Source organism: Cyanistes caeruleus, chromosome 8 (assembly GCF_971803275.1).
Source record: "Cyanistes caeruleus chromosome 8, bCyaCae1.hap1.1, whole genome shotgun sequence".
In the NCBI taxonomy this organism is placed as follows: Eukaryota; Metazoa; Chordata; class Aves; order Passeriformes; family Paridae; genus Cyanistes; species Cyanistes caeruleus.
The window spans coordinates 29,219,375-29,238,329 of NC_141708.1; the positions used below are offsets into that span (position 1 = coordinate 29,219,375).

Sequence of the window (18,955 nt, forward strand, 5' to 3'; positions counted from 1 at the left end):
TCATGCAGTGAGCTTCTTCCAGGCCCTCATTGTACATGCAAGAAAACTATGAGATTGCACTTCAGGTACTTTTTGCCTGCATGCCTTTGAGAAAACTGGGTCTCTCATTTGTCAATATGCATCAGGGTCAGTGGACAGTTAGACCGAGAGGAAAAAAAAAAAATCCTCCACAGACTTCTTTATTACACTGATTTCAACAAGTGTACAAGCAGAAAAGAAAACCATCTTAATCCCAGGTGACAGAAGTATGGTAGATTAACTTCTGTCTCATTGTGCAGACTGTGCTTATTTGACCTCTAGCTGAATGACTGGCTTAGAGTCAAGGCATACTGTCCATACCTCTCTTAGAATAGTTTGATTAATAATAGTCGACATCCTATTGCTTGTTGCAAATAATGATGCCATAGTTTTCCGAAACTTTGGTTTTCCATGTCCAAATCACAAAGGAAGGGCTTTTCTCTGGTGTCGTCCACTACTCTTAAAACACATACATTGTATTGTCTAGAATACATATGTCACATCACTTTTTTATAAGGGATTATCTAAAATCCTTCTCACATGTGCACTCCCCCTCCATTTCTGTATGATAGCAAGTATTATTAAGGTACCTCTTTAGTCATACTTTTCATGTGCAATTATAATATTCTTCCTTGGTAACTCCTAAACCACACTCTACTGGAATATCAGCTTAAGCCCTGCAAAGTGTAGAGGGCAGCGAGGGAGAGGGAAGAGGTTGTTCAGAGAGCCTTACATTCTCCTGCTTCTAAATTTTTGCCTGCTCCTGATAAACCTATGAAAGATGGTAGAAATTCTAATGATAAACTTTTCCTGTTACAGTCATTTAAAATTTGTATGATTCTCATTGTGCATGTTCTTGCATTTAAAGTAAGGCATGTATTTTTGACATAGATTAAGAAAATATTTTGGTTCAGACTTAACTCAGGGAGTAGTTTTTTCCCACAAGGTGACTGCAGCTTGGACCACAATGTTCTTATTGACACCTCTAAAGTCAATTCTATTGTAATTTCTACTTCTTTCTGCTATTTCAGTCTGTAAAGTACTGGAAAGTGCATCTTGTTAAAATGATACTACACAAATTCCAGATGTATTGCTCAAAACACTTAAGTAAAGACAAAGAGAAAAGGTACCAAAACCCACAAATTACACATTTTTCAGCTGAGTTGCAAATGTTTTGCCATAGCTTCACAAGTTTTTAAAATGGGTAATGCATATTTCTTACACCAGTAGTTTCCACAGGTGAGGGAATATCATGTACTGAGCAGACACAAACATTTGATATGAAAATATCACCTATAAAAAAAGAAAACTTGGATGGGAAGGAAAATCAAACCCAGCATGGCTAGGTAACCACAGACCTGTAGGCAAGAGTTGAAGATCATCATGTACAATAAACTGTTCACTCTTTTTACTTATAATTATCACATTCTGCAGGTATATCAAAGATAGATACTAAAGGAGATGAGGCACCAAAGTTAGAGACCATTTTCCAGATTTGATGTTATTGCTGGACATGAAATGTTTCACAGAGACACAGCTCGAAGTGTGATGAAAGGAGAAGGTTTATTCTGTCCTTTCAGTATTTATAGGTTTTCGACAATGATTGGATAGCCAGCTCACCCCCTTCCCAACCACACTGGCCATGAGAGACATCTATCAAAAGGCATATCTTTAATGGAATGTATAAACACCTATGTTTATAGTTACTTTCCTGGGAAACTGGCTAGAACTGTTGAGAACAATATCGAAAGGCCTGATTCTCAGGGCAACAATTTAATACCTCCCCAATTTCACCAATGTACTATGGTTAGTACATACCATGCTCACAGAGGATGAGACACATTTGATCAGCTTCCAGTACCAGTCTAGACCCTTCCAATGCTCCCAGAGCACAGCACCCCATCCCTCTGTGGGCATTTCTGGCTGACAAGAGGAGGCTCAGGAGGAGCAGGCAGTCATAACTGGCCAGCTGGACCTCATTCTGGGCCACACAGCAGTCACTACCACCAGATGCATCACATGTAACACAGCATGACAATGCATGTGGGTGCTTGTCGGGACAGTTGATCCTATAGTTATTGCTCACATGATGTCAGGTCTCCACTGCAAAGAGAAAATATGCTCCAAGACAGATAATTTAGCTGCACAGATTTTTTTTTTTTTTTGGTAACTTCAAAAGACACTATTCACTAATTAAGTTAATTGCTACATGACACTCAGAGCAGGTAAAGAAATGTGCAGAGGCAATCTGAAATGCAGATCACATAGACTTCTTTTTTAAAAAGAGATTCTGAGATTAAAACAGACTGCTCTGAGCTCAGCAAGACTTACTTCACTGATTTAGGAGATTTTCTAGTTGCTTATTTACTGTTCACATAGACTATACTATGTGAAGTATAAAATATATTACATGTATTAGGAAGCAAACTTGACTTAATATAATAGTCTGCAATGGCTCAGAAAAACCATAACAAACGATTATGACAATAATCTGCAGATTAAGGACTCCATAAGTATGCACTGACATAATAAATCATATCAGCTGTATTATCTATCCCTCCAGAGAGCCTGAGAGCAGCTTCAGCAAAGCCAAGAGGACAATAGGAGGAGTTATGATTAGGAACAAGCTTCCCCATTAGCTTTGCACACACATTTCTGGGGCTGCTGCCTGCTTTAGTTTTTATTTCAAATGAGACCCAAGCACTGTTTCTGGTCCCTGTTGACACTCAGGTACCTGTGTCACTCCCTGATCTTGTTACACTGGAATCAAAACTGTCCTGAGACTGAGCCTTCCTGCTGCAGTGTATCTCCTCACCACCAGACGTGGCTTTAAGGGCCCCCTGAGCAGCGTGGGGTCAGCACAGAGCAGCCTCCTCCTTGTACTCCCCAGCTACCTCCTCCCTGTCAGTGCTCACCCAGGATTCCCCTTGCATCATGGCATCCTCTGGGCTCCCAAAGCCACAGTAGCCTCAGTATCACAGCTCTCACATCAGGGAGCATCAGCTTCTAACCAAGTCTAAGAGTAATGAAACCAAGCACAATACCCAGTAAAAACTTAAATGTGATGTAAATATTCAGCAAGAGCTTGCCAGAGTTCGAGCCAACTCCTGGAGCCTGTCCATAGCCTTGGCAGGAGCACCAGTCACTCCTGTCCCCTGAGCCAGAGGTAACAGCACACATTCTCAGGGGAGCAATTACTGCTGCCTCCAGGGTTTATCTGCCCAGTGCTGCTGAGTGGCTCTCCATGCACACACAGCCTAGCAGGGCTCTATCCCACAGCCTCTCTGTGCTTCAGGTCTCCTGTTTTCTTCTCTCCTTGCCACTACTGCAAACTGCCCCTTCTGGGCAATAGGGCAACAAACAAGGTTTGCTCTCTCTGCACATACAAAGCACACTTAGAGTGCCAAGGCAGTGCTACTGCAGGTATTTAATATTTTAATACATGTGCTTTTTCTGGAGCAGCTTATGCATGATCTGATGCATCTTCAAAGAGCATATCCCACATGTTTTCATGCACATATGAGTGCTGGACGTGTTATTTAGATGTAAAATCAGTAGAATGAAGATTATAAGCACTTACTGTTAATCCAGGCTAAAACTTGCTTGCTGCCTGCTTCAGACACAAATTCACTTTGGCATATACAGTATTAGACAGCCAAAGCAAATCAAGCTAATTTAATCAGCCTCTCTAATTAAATTTTACTTTTTAAAGTCTTTTCTGGAAGACAGAAAAAACATAATTAGGGCAACATTCAGTAAATATGTTACATGAAGCATTAACAGGCCTTTTCCCAGAATCTTAGCTAAAAATCAGAATGATTAAAGCTGCCCTGGCAGCTTTTGAGGGGTACCCTTAAGAATTCAGCACCCAGCCACAACTACCAGCTGCTAGACATCTCACACACAAAAAAGACAGCAGAGGGAAGATGAACAGCTGGTTAAAATAAACAATGCAACATAGTGTGAACTGAAATAAAAAAAATTTAAAAAAAGGCATATCTGAGTCTCAAAATAGTTTAAAAATAATTTTGGGGATGTGTCTCACATGTTCTCTCAACTCCCAACTACAGTGTGGACGTGTATAAGAGTATAATGGTGCTCATCAAATCCCAGTCCTAATGAATCCAGAGAAAGTGTGAGCTCCAGGATTACTTTTACAATAATTTAAACAAGGATTTAGCCCTTCATGTTAACCTTCTGTGCAGTACTTCAGCACTAGAGTTTCCTGGACCATCTGTCAGCAGCAAACACAAATGCTCATGTAAATGATTAAGGAAAAGAAATCATTCCCTCAACTTACTTATTACTTAGAAAAGGCTTTATGTTAATTTAACTATAAAAAGATTATTTTTTAAACACTAAAAATAAGCATGTGGAGAGTATTCCAGTATCCTATACAGAGCATGGGCAGGAACAGACCACAAAATGCCAGCTGAATTTCTCCCATCTAAGAGTCAGAATAGAAAATCCTGGCTCTGTTATTAGTGTTTGGTCAATAAGACAAAACAGTATGTCCTGCATTCTGCAAAGGTGAAATACAGACATGAAACAGGAGAAACAAAGGCCTAAGAATTTCTCACCCTGAGCAATAGAAAACAGCAACTTCAAGATTTTTATTTTTTTTTTTGTCCTTTCATAAGGGTACAGAACTTTTGCTATTTACCTTTAAGGAGGTATTTTGTCTTCCATAATCAATCTTTGAATTAAATAATATAATAATGTCCATGACAAAAAACTATTCTAACAGAAAAAAAAAACAAGCCTGCTTCTCTCTTATGAAATTATGTTCATATCTTAAAAAAAAAAAAAACCAAACAAAAAACCCACCAAAAATAGAGAGAGGTCCCACATTTATAAATATGGTACTTGGAGACTCACTTATTTTCACATGCAAATCCCACCTGTTATCAAGCTGTGTGTGCATTCAGCACCTGCCCCTCACAGAACACATAAGGCTGGGCTCTGCTTGGGCATCCAGCTGATAAGCAGGACTTGACACATGTATCAGAAAAGACACCCTCAGCTGCTCTTTGCCTTTCAATGCATTCAGCAACGGTGATGCTGTTGTAAAGGATATGACCAGAGCCTTTGTCATCATGTATTTTTGTAGGGCCATTCTCTATCTGGGACATTGGAAAGAAAAATAGTGCTTAAAAAAAAAAGAAATATCTGCAAAGTTGACATATCTTAATTGTTCAGCCTTGTAAAACAACATTGGAACAGGTCAGGTGGGAACAACGGGAGGGATTTAGCAGGAACATGTGTTGTGCCAGCTCAGAGCAATTAATCTTAGCTACTGAATGTGAGAACCAGGCAGGCACTCCTGAAACAATGCCCTTTTTTCACCCAGCACCACGCTCCTCTCAGCCTTCTCCTGCTTTTGATTTGTGAGCCCTGCTGGTGCCGTTCCCCTCGGCGATCCCACAGCTGTGTGAGGCTCCGGGAGCCCCGAGCACTGCCCGCCAGCCCCGCAGGATCAGGCAGTGCCCCCCACTCGCTCCCTGACTCCAGGAAACCCTGCCTGTGCCAACGCCAGCCACTGCAGCCCCGAGTGACACACCAGCAGGAGAGGTTATGCAAATCCATTCTGACTTCTGGAGAGGATGGGCGTTTGGGGAAACAGGCAGTCTCTGGGAAGAGCCAGAAAAAACAAACCACCGCTTCATGAACCACAGTCATCACTGCCTTTTGCCTCACTGGGAAGCTGTGCCAGACTCAGGAGCTGTTAATGCTTCTGCCCTCCTCCTAGATCCTGTTTCCGTCCCAGCCTGTATTTTTAGTTACATAAATTATCCCAGTGCCTGACCCTGGAGCTTGTGATATAGGAAATGAAACAGAGCAGGAATTTTCCTAACTAAAAGAACTAACTTGACTCCAACTATTTAAAGTACTGGTCCCTAATGATTTGGACTGCAGTGGGCCATACAAATACTTGTAGAGGGAAGCAGCTAATCCCCCACTGAGTCCCTTTCTCCCTGCTCTGACCAAATGCACATCTGTTACACAACCAACCAGTGGCCCTCCCTAGCACAAGGGTACCTCAGCCTGGTACCCCTATGTAGCACAGAGGAGACTGGAATTTCGGTCCAGAAACTGTACCCACTGTCCACATTACCCATGAAAAGTCATCTCGTCCGTGTTGCCCCAGTAGAAAAACTGAAACATTTTAGAAATAAATCATCAGCTACTAAAAGTAAAATAGAAGCAATAAGGAAAAACATGTCACAAGAATGAAGAGATGACAAAATAAATTGACCCAGTTTCTGAATTTGACAGAGAAAAAAAACCACATGTGCCTAACAAGCACTGCAGAAAATCACAGACTACAGTAACCAAACAAAAACCCATGAATACAGACACAGCTGTAGAAAAACTATTATCACGTTAGTAATTTATTTTGTTTAGAATGATTCTGAAAAGTAGAACTTATACAGACTAATTCAAAATGGAAAACATAGAGGTGATAAATTAATATTTCAAGAAAATTATAATTGTCAAAAAGTTACTGGGACAGCTCTTGAGAGTTACCTCACACAGAAGTGTGTTGCAAAGACTACCCTGACAGCCCACAGCACTACTAGTTCCAGGGTTACTTCAAGATTTTCCTTCTCTTTTTTTTTTTTTTTTTTTCTTCCTGCTGTAAGTAAATAAAATATCCCTGGTTTGGTTGGTTTTTTTAACTACAGCAATTAGACATAACCATATGCATTGAGCTTCTAAGTCACTCAGGACACTGAGTTAGGTGTCAGCCTGATGGAAACCATCCCTGTGCCTGACACATGTGCTGACAAATCCCAGCCAGCAGCCAAACACCCCTCACAAAGAGCCTGAGCTGCACGAGGCTCATCAGCCACACCATGCTCTGTGACACTGCCTGTGGATAATGAAAGGCAAACACACACTGCAGCTCAAAGCTACCCTGCTAGCATTCAAATTCTGAAATATCTGACTTGAACTCTCATCTTTTAGCATGTTCCTGTACATTCACTTCTACTCCCAAATAGATAAAAGCAGCTCCTAATTAAATACTAGAACTAGAAAGGGAACATGGAAAAAGGTTGGCTCAGAGCTTTGCCATCCTTGGTATTTCACACACTGCTGTAAGAAAATGTTAGTATACTACTGCAATCATTTCATAAAACATAAATGCAGTGCAGCTGTAGTAGACTGTTGGGAAGATGAATGATTTAAGCTCTACAGCAACACACAGGTCAGAGGGAATAATTCCACACAGTCACTCACAGCACTCACACTTGAGCTTACCCTTGTTTTGGCATCAATTTTCGCTCCTCGATCAAGTAAGAGTTTGACCATATTTGCATTTCCCCTTTTTGATGCAACATGCAACGGTGTAATATCATTCTGTGGAAGAAAAAACCAAGAAAATAAACATGCAGATGTCAGTCTTTCATGGATTCCAATTTTGGTTTGCTCACAGAATGAATTATGCCAAATTTGCTGAAGCATAACACAGTTTGTTTCCGTGGGAGCATAAAAGTTAAGGGAAACTGCGTTCAACCACACATGTGAATTACTGGCCTGACATGATTGTGCCTCAGCTCACAACTCTCACTTAAGGGTTGAACTTATGCAATTTTACTGAATCCTAGCAATTTTATCCAGCTGTGGTTGCTTATGAGCCTGTAGTGTGATAAGGATCCATACCTCAATTCACTGGCCTTGTAGGAGCCATAGGAAAATAAACAAAACCATTATATCTGTAGATCTCATTCAAAAATTATGAGAGGCCAATCTTACTTATTTCTGAACATTATCAGCAAACTCTGAGAGCCTGGCAAGCACCTTCATTTCAATTCCACCATTAATTTTGCCTAGTCAGTTTGGTCCTTTAATGGATGTAACACTGTGCTTGAAGTGGGGCTGCAAAGAATTGTGTGTGCTTCCCTGAGTGGTGCCTGGCAGGCCGGCACAGGCAGGGATGCTGCACAATGAGGACAGTTACATAAGCAGTGCATGCGCACACACAGGCACTTCTTTTACAAGATGCAGCCAGGACGTCTCTTCATGCTCTGATGAATCCTTTATCTCATGGCCTATGAAGGCCATGTCCTGTATATATTTGATCATATGGAGCCAAGTAAAAATAAAAGGATCTAAACAGAGCTCGCAGCTAGTGTATGCAGACAAACAGAATTGTAAAGGACGTGTTCCCGTGTGTTCGAGGGCAGCACAAACAGCTGGCTGTGTAAAACCAGCGGCCTGGGACCCAGCAGAAAGCAGCACGTGCAGTGAGTGTGTGTCCTTTGGCTGACTGAATCAGGAAGGCACACCCTGAGCAGCTGGGGAGGGGTACCAGTGTCTGACATGGCTAACAGAGTGCTCAGCAGCGCTTCCTCAGAACTGCACGCGTGCGGAGCGATAGAGAACCAGCACTGAGAAAAGACCCCCCTCTCAGATTTGACAAGCTGACTCACAGCCTTATCATAACACCAAGTACCTCATGCTACATTTTCATTTACGCAAAATTTCACTATGAAGCAAACTCGCAGCTACTAGAAAGTACTAATTAATGTTAGCACAGAGGTAAAATACATGTTAACAAGGTTAAATGACAGAGATTCTTTCTACAATATTAATGATCATTAGAGTATCAAAGGGATGACTGTGGCAGGGTAGCTTCTCATTCCTTTAAAAAGCAAAGTAAAGCAAGAAGATGTTTAGTATATTAAACAATGTACAGTACGTCTAGTCCTTTCAGGGAGGAAAAACTATGTGATCACATAAATTTTCTGTGAGGTGGTTTTGAAAAAAAGAGTTAATTCTCTTTGACTGGGAGTTGACACTGGATATAATATGGGATCACTACATTACTGTACCAGTCACAAAGAGGACAGAAAAAAAAAAAAAAAAAAAAGAAGAAAAACAATTACGTAGAGATACTTTCTGCTTTTTCTCTCTTCTCAAAAGGAAAGATGTTACTGAGGTCAGAGGGGGAGAGAGAAGAATTCTACTTTCCCAAGAAAAGAAATGGTAAAGGAAGTAACTTTTCTGTCTTCAAGTAAAGAGTACTGCAGGTAATTTAGATTAAAGAAACACTGTTTTCTACTTGCTGATGTTAAGGGGTAAAGAGGTTAACTCTGCCTAATAGATCCTAATGTCCTGTTAACATACCAAAATAATTTAGTACTAATAATTTACGCAGACAGGAAGAAAAGTGTTTTCCAAGCATCAAGAAAGAAATGGAGGAAGAAGAGATGGCATTACAAAAGGCAAGACAAATACCTATTAGAAGTCTGGTTCTCATTCATCTCAACACTACACAGAATCTAGTGCAGCACAGGGGTAGGCATAACCACATAAGAATTAGATCCACTTTGGATCTAATTATTTGCAGTGAAATCTCTCATTGGCATAAATAAAGAAGAGTTGATTCTATAATAGACGGATGAGTGCTGGCAAATACACAGCTCAAAACTAAGAGATGACTTCCACTTAGCAATTAAGGGTTAGATCCCACTGTTTGCTTTCAACAGGGGAAAAAATTAAAAATATCCACTTTTATGTTCAAAACCAAGTCCTGTTCAAATGACATTCATATTTCTGGATTGCTACCAAAACTATTAGGACAGCATATGTCTCTCCCTACTTCTGACAGGGGCGATCATCCTGGCTGGAAATGTGGGGAAATTCTCCAGCACCAAATAAGGACCAAACCCAAGAACTCGCAATCCATCTTTTCTCTATGTGATCACCAGTCTTTACAAACACATAAATTTAATGTCGTTAGCATCTTGAAACCAGGAGTTACTTTTGGTTGAAAATAGGCAGCAAGTTCACATTACAAAGAGATAGATGGAGAAAGGATGTGATCACTGAAGAAAAATTTTGGGAGGAAAACTGACTACACATAACTTCTCTGAAATAATTAATGGAGCAGGAGAAATCAAGCAAATTAAACTCTATATGTGCAGTGTAATATCTGTCCTTATGGATGACCAAACAGCTCCTCTTTCCTAGGAAAGAGCGCTCATTCCCTTGGAAGGAGTTTCCAGGTTTTGCTGTACTTTACTAACCTGATCAGACAGTTAATTAAAAAAATTAAGAGACAAAGGATTAAAAATACCTTCTAATACTTCTAACCTTTTTCACCCTTAACATCTCAAGAAATCACTGTGAGGAAAAGAAGGGGAAAACAGAGAGGAGGCAAGTCTCTATTCAAAATTAAATTTTGCTGTTTAGCTATTTAAGCTTTTACTGGTAGCAAAGAATGTGAAGTAATAATTCAGATGGCTGAGAACAAATAGATGAAGAGGTACATTATATGAATGTTTGAATAATTGCACACTGATGTTCAAGCCAAGAAACTTTTCTTTGGTCAATACTGTGTTGTACCAAGTTTTAAAGAATCACAGCTGGAAGTCTCATATGTATGGTCCTTCCCCACCTCTCATGCCACAATTAAGAATGTGAACCAAGAAGTGAAAAAACCTCAGAGAACACCATCATTAATTTTTCTGATGACAAAACATAAAGTACGGAACTCAAAATGGAGTTATTTGTACTTGTCACAAGAAACAAGAGATAAAAAAAAAGCTTTATAATATGTGCAATTTTGGTGTTGTTTATTAACACTAAAACTGTGGTGTCAGCAAACAAAATAGCCACCAAATATAAGGTTCTGAATTCTTCAGTGTATCAACAGCATCTGCTGCCTTTTCAGTCTATTTTTACCCATTTGATCTTCTATAAATTTCTCCCTTTGTTCTTAAGATAGAATAGTAAATCAGGAAATTTTTGAAGATGTTTTCTTGCAGTAATGAAGCTGAAATGCCTTCCAAAAGTTGCCATTAAAATATGTGGTCCAGATCTAGAATTCCTGCCGTAGTGCTGCTTGCCCTTGCTGTTGAAGAATTCAATGCTGGGTAGTGTCTTAGGTAGACCCCTTGACACTGAAGTCCAATTTGTGAGTTAATAAATTCTACATGGAATATGAAGCATTACTTGTGACAATAGCAAGCTAAAACTATGCAAAAAGTGCTCACAGGATTATCAACTAGAACACAGCCTTCCCTCTCCTTCTTGGCATGTTTCCTGGGGCACGTGACCTGAAGTACTCTGAGACCATATATAGCTCAAAATGCCATGGATTAGGTGCATGCAACTTTTTCTGCACTTCACAACGTTGTGGATGATGGTTTTCCCTTTGTCTACATCCACTGCCCAGCACCCCTCACACAGGGCTTGTGCCTTCCTCCAGAGCCACACAACATCAACAAATACAAAGGGTGAAGAGTGACTTGCTTTTACAGTCAGTGGCCTTTGCTGTGCCTAATCAGAGGGAAGACTAAGCCTTTCCAGCTGCAGCTCTCTATCTATAATTTCACAAGAAAACTCAAAAACTTTTGAGTTGCCTTGCACTGAGAAATGAGCCACCTAACATTTCCCAGCTGAAATGAGATCAGCTGCCCTCTGACACATGGCATTATCCATCATAGCTCACCACAGCAGTCAGAATTGCTTCTTTCAAATTAGCAACACAAATGGTTTGGAAGTCAAGAGAAAAATAAGGTTAAAATTGTCAGTGTGCAAAGTAGATCTTAAAAGGTTACATTTTAATGCATTTAGAAAACCACAAACTCCCCCTGGCTTTCTGGTGTGCTATGCTGTCCTATGAGGTTGCCTCTTTCTCCCATCACAGCTGGAGTCTTACAAGCATAAGGATGCTAATAACAACAAGAAAAGTAAATGTTTGCACTTAGAGCTTCATATTGGGCTCTGAAACGCACCTTTATGGATGGCACGAAACAAAGGGAAAACCTTTCCTAGTCGTGTGCTGCACTGATTTAAATTCTGACTGAGCAGCTGATCACATCAGGACTGTGAAGACTCATTGCCAGTCATATGGACTTGGTATTTCTTCTCGCTCCCAATGAGAGAACCTACCTCCACCTCTGAGCTCTCCTCCCAGCCTCTCAATGGAGTGGTGCAGTTTTAATAAGAAAAATTACACTTACCTGATTTCAAATTTCACTTCCTTGATTTAAAACAAATCAGAACAGTTTCTTATCAAAATGCTCAGATTAACTTGGAATTTAGTAAGATAGTTCTTCTCAATCCTCAACTGAGAGCAAACTCCAGGAAGAGCTTAACATTGACACAGAATGTGTAAGACAGAAGTTGAAAACAGCCATACCGCTATAACAGAAATATTTTATACAGTCTGGAAAATCCCTGCAGCATTAGAGATATTTAAGAAAAGAGCATAATGGTAGATTTTGCATACTGGAATTGTCAGCAGCACCACTGCATTGTTATTACCACTATTACCAGATCACGGAGATATGGGGAGATTGTGGTGCACATTTAAAGATATGCAACTATGCACCAACACCAACATGTTGTATGCTAAAACACTCAGTATCCTCCCCTGTATTTTTCTGCATTTTAGAACTGGACTTACAACACAGCAGAATTCCTGCAGAGAAAAGTCTTATATTTTAGTAGCAGTTACTGAGATCACTGAGGCTTGTATAGATGTTTCAGAAATTAAAGATAAAAATGCACAATTAGATGCTTTCCAGGAAACCCTCAATAGTGCACAATTTTCCAGCTTTTTTCCTCCTCTCCTTAATGCTAGTAAGTTTTCTATTGTGCTATTTTAGTTCTTGTGTGCATATATAGTTAATTTTCTTCAGGGTTGAGATGTATAAAATGAATCCTGGAAGAAAAGAAGGAAGGCTATAGGAAGGGGCTCTTGTGGCAAACTACCACTGAGGAAACAAAGACATTTATTCTTTTATGCCACTGTCACTTAGATACTTCCTGCTCTTTTTGATGGGCTAATGGTGTTCTGCTTCTCAGCCTTAGGGTCATCATTAATGCATGTTGTCCTCACACCACCCTCAAAATTACCAAATCTTTTCCTAACCTTCCAGTAAGCAAACTTTCTGCAGGCAAATCCCACTCCCAGTGGAACTGAAACCTCCTCTAGCATAAGGAGTGCTGTGTATCAGGAAGGCTTTTCCTAGCGCTCTATGCAGTTTTATGGCACAGTGATGAGTTCTCATTTGCTCTGGCAAGAAAGATACAGGGAGAGGTCATCTTCACATGGAGGATTCCCTGGCTACCTCCATCTTCTGACTTGCTCAAGTACAGAGTGGATGTGGGGGTCACAGAGGTTTCTTTCAGCTGCTGCTCTGGGAGCTGCTGAGAATTTTATCCCTTCTTCCTTTCTAACCACTGTTTTCCTCAGAGACAGGTAGAGCTTCAAAGGCATTTTCTTGCCTAGGCTAAACAGATCTTTGCACTGGAAGATCATCTCAGACAGAAGAATGCTATCTGAAGACTGTGTGAACCCTCAAAAGATAACTTTTATGTAAATAAAATTCCCAGTTTATTCAAAACACCTTCAAAATCATTAAAACTCTAGGTAGGACATCTGATACAGTTTGATTTAAAGGCACAAGTAGCTGATAAACAATAGTTTTAAAATTATAGGAATTAGTTTTTCCTGTTGAAAAAATTGGTAAAATATATTCACTGAAAGGTATCTGGCTATCTTTCAGTTTGTAACTAGGATTCATCACACTTCTCCAACATCAAGTGGCACTGTCAGCTAAGAGAATGGTGCCTGGAGCTGTTGCAATCTTTCAAAGCCCAAGTAGTGATTGCTTTAAAGTGTTAATCTGGCTAAGGAAAGAAGGCTGACTTCAACCTCAGTTACCCTTTAGCCTCCTCCTCTACTTCTTTAGTTTCTGTGTGACTGTCTCTCATTTAAGCAAGAGGGAAATATGGTGATGTAATGAAGTATTTGAAGTATTTTGGAGAAGCTGGACACATTATAATGAACTACAGAAAAAGGATGATGAGTAGTCATAAAATGCCTGTTACTCTGCAGTGCATACCCTGCCAGTAATTGTGACAGGTTTTCTGTTAAGTTTGAGCCCAAGAAGTCAAGCAATTTGGAATGATTGTTTTTCCTTTGTTCCAAAATGGCAAACATCCAGCTGAATAAGGAGATTTTGTTTCACTTAGAATGAGATTAGGATGGCTCTCAGAGTTGCCTCCTTGTTCACAGGTGGAATAAAGGGCATCACAATCTGATTTACTGAAATTATTTCCATCCATTCCAATGGGGAGTTTGCTTTGCCACCTTCCCTGCACTTGCAGCAAAGCAAGAAAAGAAAGCACAGATGCAGAAGTGCTAATACAGCTCAAAGTAAGAGCTGGATTGACGTCAGTCACTCGTCTGCAGGAGTGCAAACCTGTAAAAGTAGGTCCATTTCCAACCCCCCAGACTCTACAGTCAGCAGGTACACAGGCTGGCAGGCCCTTTGACACCTGTAAGAGCTCCTGGAGCTGTGCCTGTCTCCTAGTTGCAGTGAAAGAAAGGACCAAGGGAATATGTGACAGCTGAGAGGCAGGCAGGTGTGTGCCGGTGGGGCTGAGGGAGCAGCTGCTACTGAATATCACTGGGGACATAATTTACTTACAGTACAGCAGCACTGCTCACCTCCTGCCCACACACTGAGAGCCATCAGCAAGCTCATCTCTTTCCTTGCCTTCGCTGCTGGAACCTCTTTCTTCCCTCAGGCTTCTTGGAAACACGCTGAAAACAGCAGCTGAGGACATCTCCTTTGCCACAGACTTGCCCTCCTTTTTCTCATGTCCTTTCACCAGCTCTTTATTTCACCACAGTTGCCCTTGGCCTTAGAGCCCTGCCTTCATCCTGCACATCCATTCACATTCCTTCACCTTTCCCCACCCTGACTACACTGATGCTGACAGATTTGTCACTTGTCCTGCCCTCACAAGTGTCTTCACATTACCCTGTTCACACAAGCTTCTTTTGTTACCGTAATCCTCTCCTCTTGTTCAAACCTCTCCCAGAATTAGTACTTTCCTGAAGAGTTTAAACATAAACTGAGAGCAAGACAAGTAGTATTAATTTATATTTATTTAATAAAAACAAAGGAAAAATGCACAAAGTGCATTTGACACCCCATCTTAAAAGTTTGCTCTTTTCAATTCTGAAAGCTACAGTACATATGGTAATATTTTATTTGGGTTACAACCCTTCCATATCTTTGCTCTGTTGCTCATCTCACAATGTCAGCAACTCAAATAAGGGCCTTGCCTGCAGAGGGAAGACAGCAGACTGTGGATAATGTTTACAGAAATTAAAACAAGCAGCAATGAAGTGGCAATAAGCAGGCTGTACCTGTGGGTCATTTTCAGTACCTGTTTGGCAATTTGGGTAATCAAGGATCAATCAAGGGCTCCACTACTTGGTGTTAATAATTGCATATGCTCTGTTAGCCTACAAATCCACTGCTCTACCAGAACCTAACCCATCCTTCTGTGCAGTGCTTTCTTCCTGCAGCCTGATAAGCACTAAAGAACAAAATTCAACTCCATATTACTGTTATTTATGCTACAATTCTTTCTGTCACAACAACTTTATCTAGATTTGCAACTGCCATGGAGTGGAGATGAGCTCTCTCTGGATGCCCCCACATTGTATCATAAGCACAAACAAGTGCTCAGTGCTCCCTGAGTCACAGTCTCAACCCACTGCTCCTTCAGGCTGATGTCACTGCATCTGCACTTCCCCAGCTATCCCAGAACTCTGTCTCCCTCTGATGATGACAACTAATGGAAGCAGAATTTAGAATGTCCAGATCTTGAAGAGGAGGCAAGAATGGTCTTATTACTCTGGATGTGCTCTCCACAAGTGTCCTTAATCCAAAACAGAGCTGCTGAAGCCTAAGATTTATTATTTTATCAAAACAAGCATAGGCAGATGCTATTTAGTGCACTGGTACTAAATGCTGCTAATTGCTACTGTAGTAGCATTGCTAATCCCTAATCTTGTTTCTGAGTGGGAAAGAGATGACCCAAGACTCCATTTGTCTTCCTTGCTTCTGTGATTAGGGCTTATCAAATATGCAGTGCCAAACCTTAGGATGGTATGAAATGCCTTAATGCTCTAATTGGGTCAGTTAAACAACTTGGAAATCAGAAGAGGTCAATGTTATCATTGAAAGCAAAGCAATGAGTTTGCAATGCTTGTCATAAAAACTTTGCTGCATGTAAATATGTGCCTTAACTACAGAAGCATTCAAGTTTACAGCTGTACAAACTATCTAAAGTAGAATACTGCAAATTCACTTTTCCCTTTGTGCAAATGCTCTAAGCAGTATTGTAGTACTTTTCCTCTTGCAAAAGCAATAAACATAACACATGATCAAAATCTCAGAAGAGGAACTGCTGGATTATCCATGTGACATAATTCCCCTCATAAATATAATCTTGAATTCAGATATTTTTTTTTTACTTTTTCTAATTTAATTGAAAGATTGTTCTAGAATCTCATTAGTTATATTTAATATTCATTATTTAGCAATTATTAATGAAATAACATTAATTACTAAGATTTAATAAAATATCTACATTTTTAGACAACACTTATTCATGGCCAATTTATGCCTATTTACTCTTATACTAGCATTTGCTTTCACTTTGAATGCCTCTTGTTCCCTTGATTTTATCTCTCTATTGTCCTGGATCACTACCACATCTCTTCCCTGGCTTTGTTTGGGTACGGTTTGGTGAGCCAAAGCCTTGCACAGCCTCAGTTTATTTGATTTTGGGGTTTATTTATTTATTTGGTCTCTTGCCTGGCACCACCATCTTTCCTTGCTCTTCATATTGTACCCTTATCCATATGTTTAGGTTTTTCCTCTGTTCTTCCAACTCTAACTTTCCTCTACTGTTTCCTGTCTTTCTTCTGCTTACACTATGGACTCCACCTCTAGGTCTTGTTTCATTTCTACCCATCCAGTGTCCCAGATTTCCTTTATGAATCACCTAGCTCTCATGCATGCAGTGAAAGCACAGATGCTTTATTCACCACTACACCTGATGCTCACTGGAAGCAACTGTATGGTGAGGAGAATTCAGCAGGGACACATCACTCCTGCCATATGTTACAGCTACAGGTGGAAGCATTTGTGTCACTGGATCCCAGCCCACCTTTTGCAAGGCTGGAACGATGAAAATAGCAGCTCCTTTTGATGAAAATAGAAGATTTGGTAGGTGAGGTCTCGAGCTCAGGCTCAGTTCAGCAGCCCAGGGAAAGTCCCTTTGCACCAGATGGTAACAGAACCAGCTCAGCCAGGTTGGGCCCCTTGGCTGGTGAGAGAGATGTGCCTCTCATACCTCTGTGCAAAAGGTGTTGCCACACGGTGACAAAGTAAATTGAGCATAACTGACTTACCCTTGCAGTGAAGTCCACAGCAGCACCCCGATTTAACAGCAATGTGGCTACATTGATATTTCCATAGTGAGCAGCTATGTGGAGGGGAGTGAACCCACTCTGCAAAAATACAAAACAAAACACAACCAATAGATACTTTTTAAAAAATATCGCAGTAGTACTCCACAATTTGTGGCACATCACTGACAAAAGCTAGCAATAGGAGCCTGCTGTAAGTCACCACTCCAATTCTGTACTAGTTTTCACTCACTTATGTTTATTTATAGTATCTCAGAGAATCTAAATAAAATCACATTGCTATGCAGGAGGGAAAAAAATTAACATAATTATTCTAGAAAAAAAGAAGTTGAATAAAACTTTCAGTTATTCCAGGAAAACAGCAGCAAAACATTTGAGTTTAAAGCAATGATCTGACTTCTATAAGCTTCTAACTATAAATATATAGTTATTGGTATTATGTCAATCTTGCAAGTTAAATCTTTTAGAGATTCTTTGCAGAAGTTCAAATACAAGTCATTTAATGATATTTGCTAACTGATTTTTATAAATTCTAAGTAGATGCAAATGAAAATAACATCAAAGACTTCTTTAAATTATTAATACGTTGGTTTGTTTTTTTTCCAAGGGTTAGCACCATAAAGATCAGTCTCCCACTGTGGGCAATCACACTGGGTTATGTTCAGACACCACGAGTTACCACCCTAATTGAAAGATGTTTTACTGATAAAATTACTTCAGCAACTGATTTTCATATTTAAGTAGTTTTGCTTCCTTTTAAAATAATGCTAAAACATGCAGCAATTCCATCAGTCCTGCAAAGTATGAAACCTTATGGGAACTAGATGCATTTCTAAATTTTTAGCAAGCCATGCTAGCTGTCACTGCCTTGCTTCGGGAGTTTTGCAGCTATAAAACCACTCTCAGATCATTCTATTTGCTGACACCATCAAGGTAAGTGTCATGCAGAAGCCTAGAATCAGACCTGGATGCACAACATAACAGGGTTGTCTGCAGCTCTTAAAACATCTGATAAACATATGCTCCATGAGAATCCCTGAAAACTCCATCTCACGTAATCCGGCCCTTTTATGATGGCAGTTAGTTCCCAAGAATGCTTCACTCTTACTTTTAAAACCTAGTTTTAGCTGCAGAAAGCCCTGGTCTCTCAACTACAGTCTTCTCTAGCACATGCTACTTCATTTCATCTAAAGCAGGTGTCTATCCTATAATATGCGATGCAGACAGGAGGGAGAAATGATGCAGCAGCACTAAGTCATGGAGAAGTGATGATGCATATATATATTTATATATACCTCTGTTGTTCTATTCACCATCATCTAGGTTAACACATTTGGAAGCAAAGAGGGGGAAAAAATGAACGGTTAGTCCACCACTGGTGACATGGATGCAGAAAGCTTCATGATGGCTGTGTGGCATGGCAGCTCAGACAGCAGCATGCCCGGCACACACTGGAAGCTCCACAGGGTGGAAGCCGAATGAGCGAGTACTTTGAGTGCTAATTGTTACATGTTTACCAAAGTTCTCCAAGTAGCAATTGCACAGATGACTGGTCAAATGACTTAACTGTACAGTACCTACAGCTCACCACTGCTTTCAGGAGGGGCTATAATTTCCAAGAGAATAATTCAAATAATATTTTGTTTACTATTTTCCATTTGCAACGTTTCTACAAGATAA

At 40.2% G+C, this 18,955-nt stretch overlaps 1 protein-coding gene across 50 annotated transcripts in view; it reads right to left on the reverse strand.

Annotated features, from left to right (window-relative positions):
* Window positions 1–18,955, reverse strand: part of ANK3 (ankyrin 3) — a 350,276-nt gene that overhangs the window by 111,448 nt on the left and 219,873 nt on the right. For 28 of the 50 annotated variants that reach the window (XM_086899739.1, XM_086899745.1, XM_086899755.1 and 25 more), the window contains exons 7-9: window positions 18,571–18,594; window positions 17,258–17,356; window positions 7,282–7,380 (exon numbers count right to left, since the gene is read on the reverse strand). In XM_086899739.1, coding sequence (XP_086755865.1) covers window positions 7,282–7,380; window positions 17,258–17,356; window positions 18,571–18,594 — 222 coding nt within the window. The remainder of the gene's footprint in view (window positions 1–7,281; window positions 7,381–17,257; window positions 17,357–18,570; window positions 18,595–18,955) is intronic. The other 22 variants (XM_086899768.1, XM_086899761.1, XM_086899756.1 and 19 more) reach the window with 1 other exon arrangement.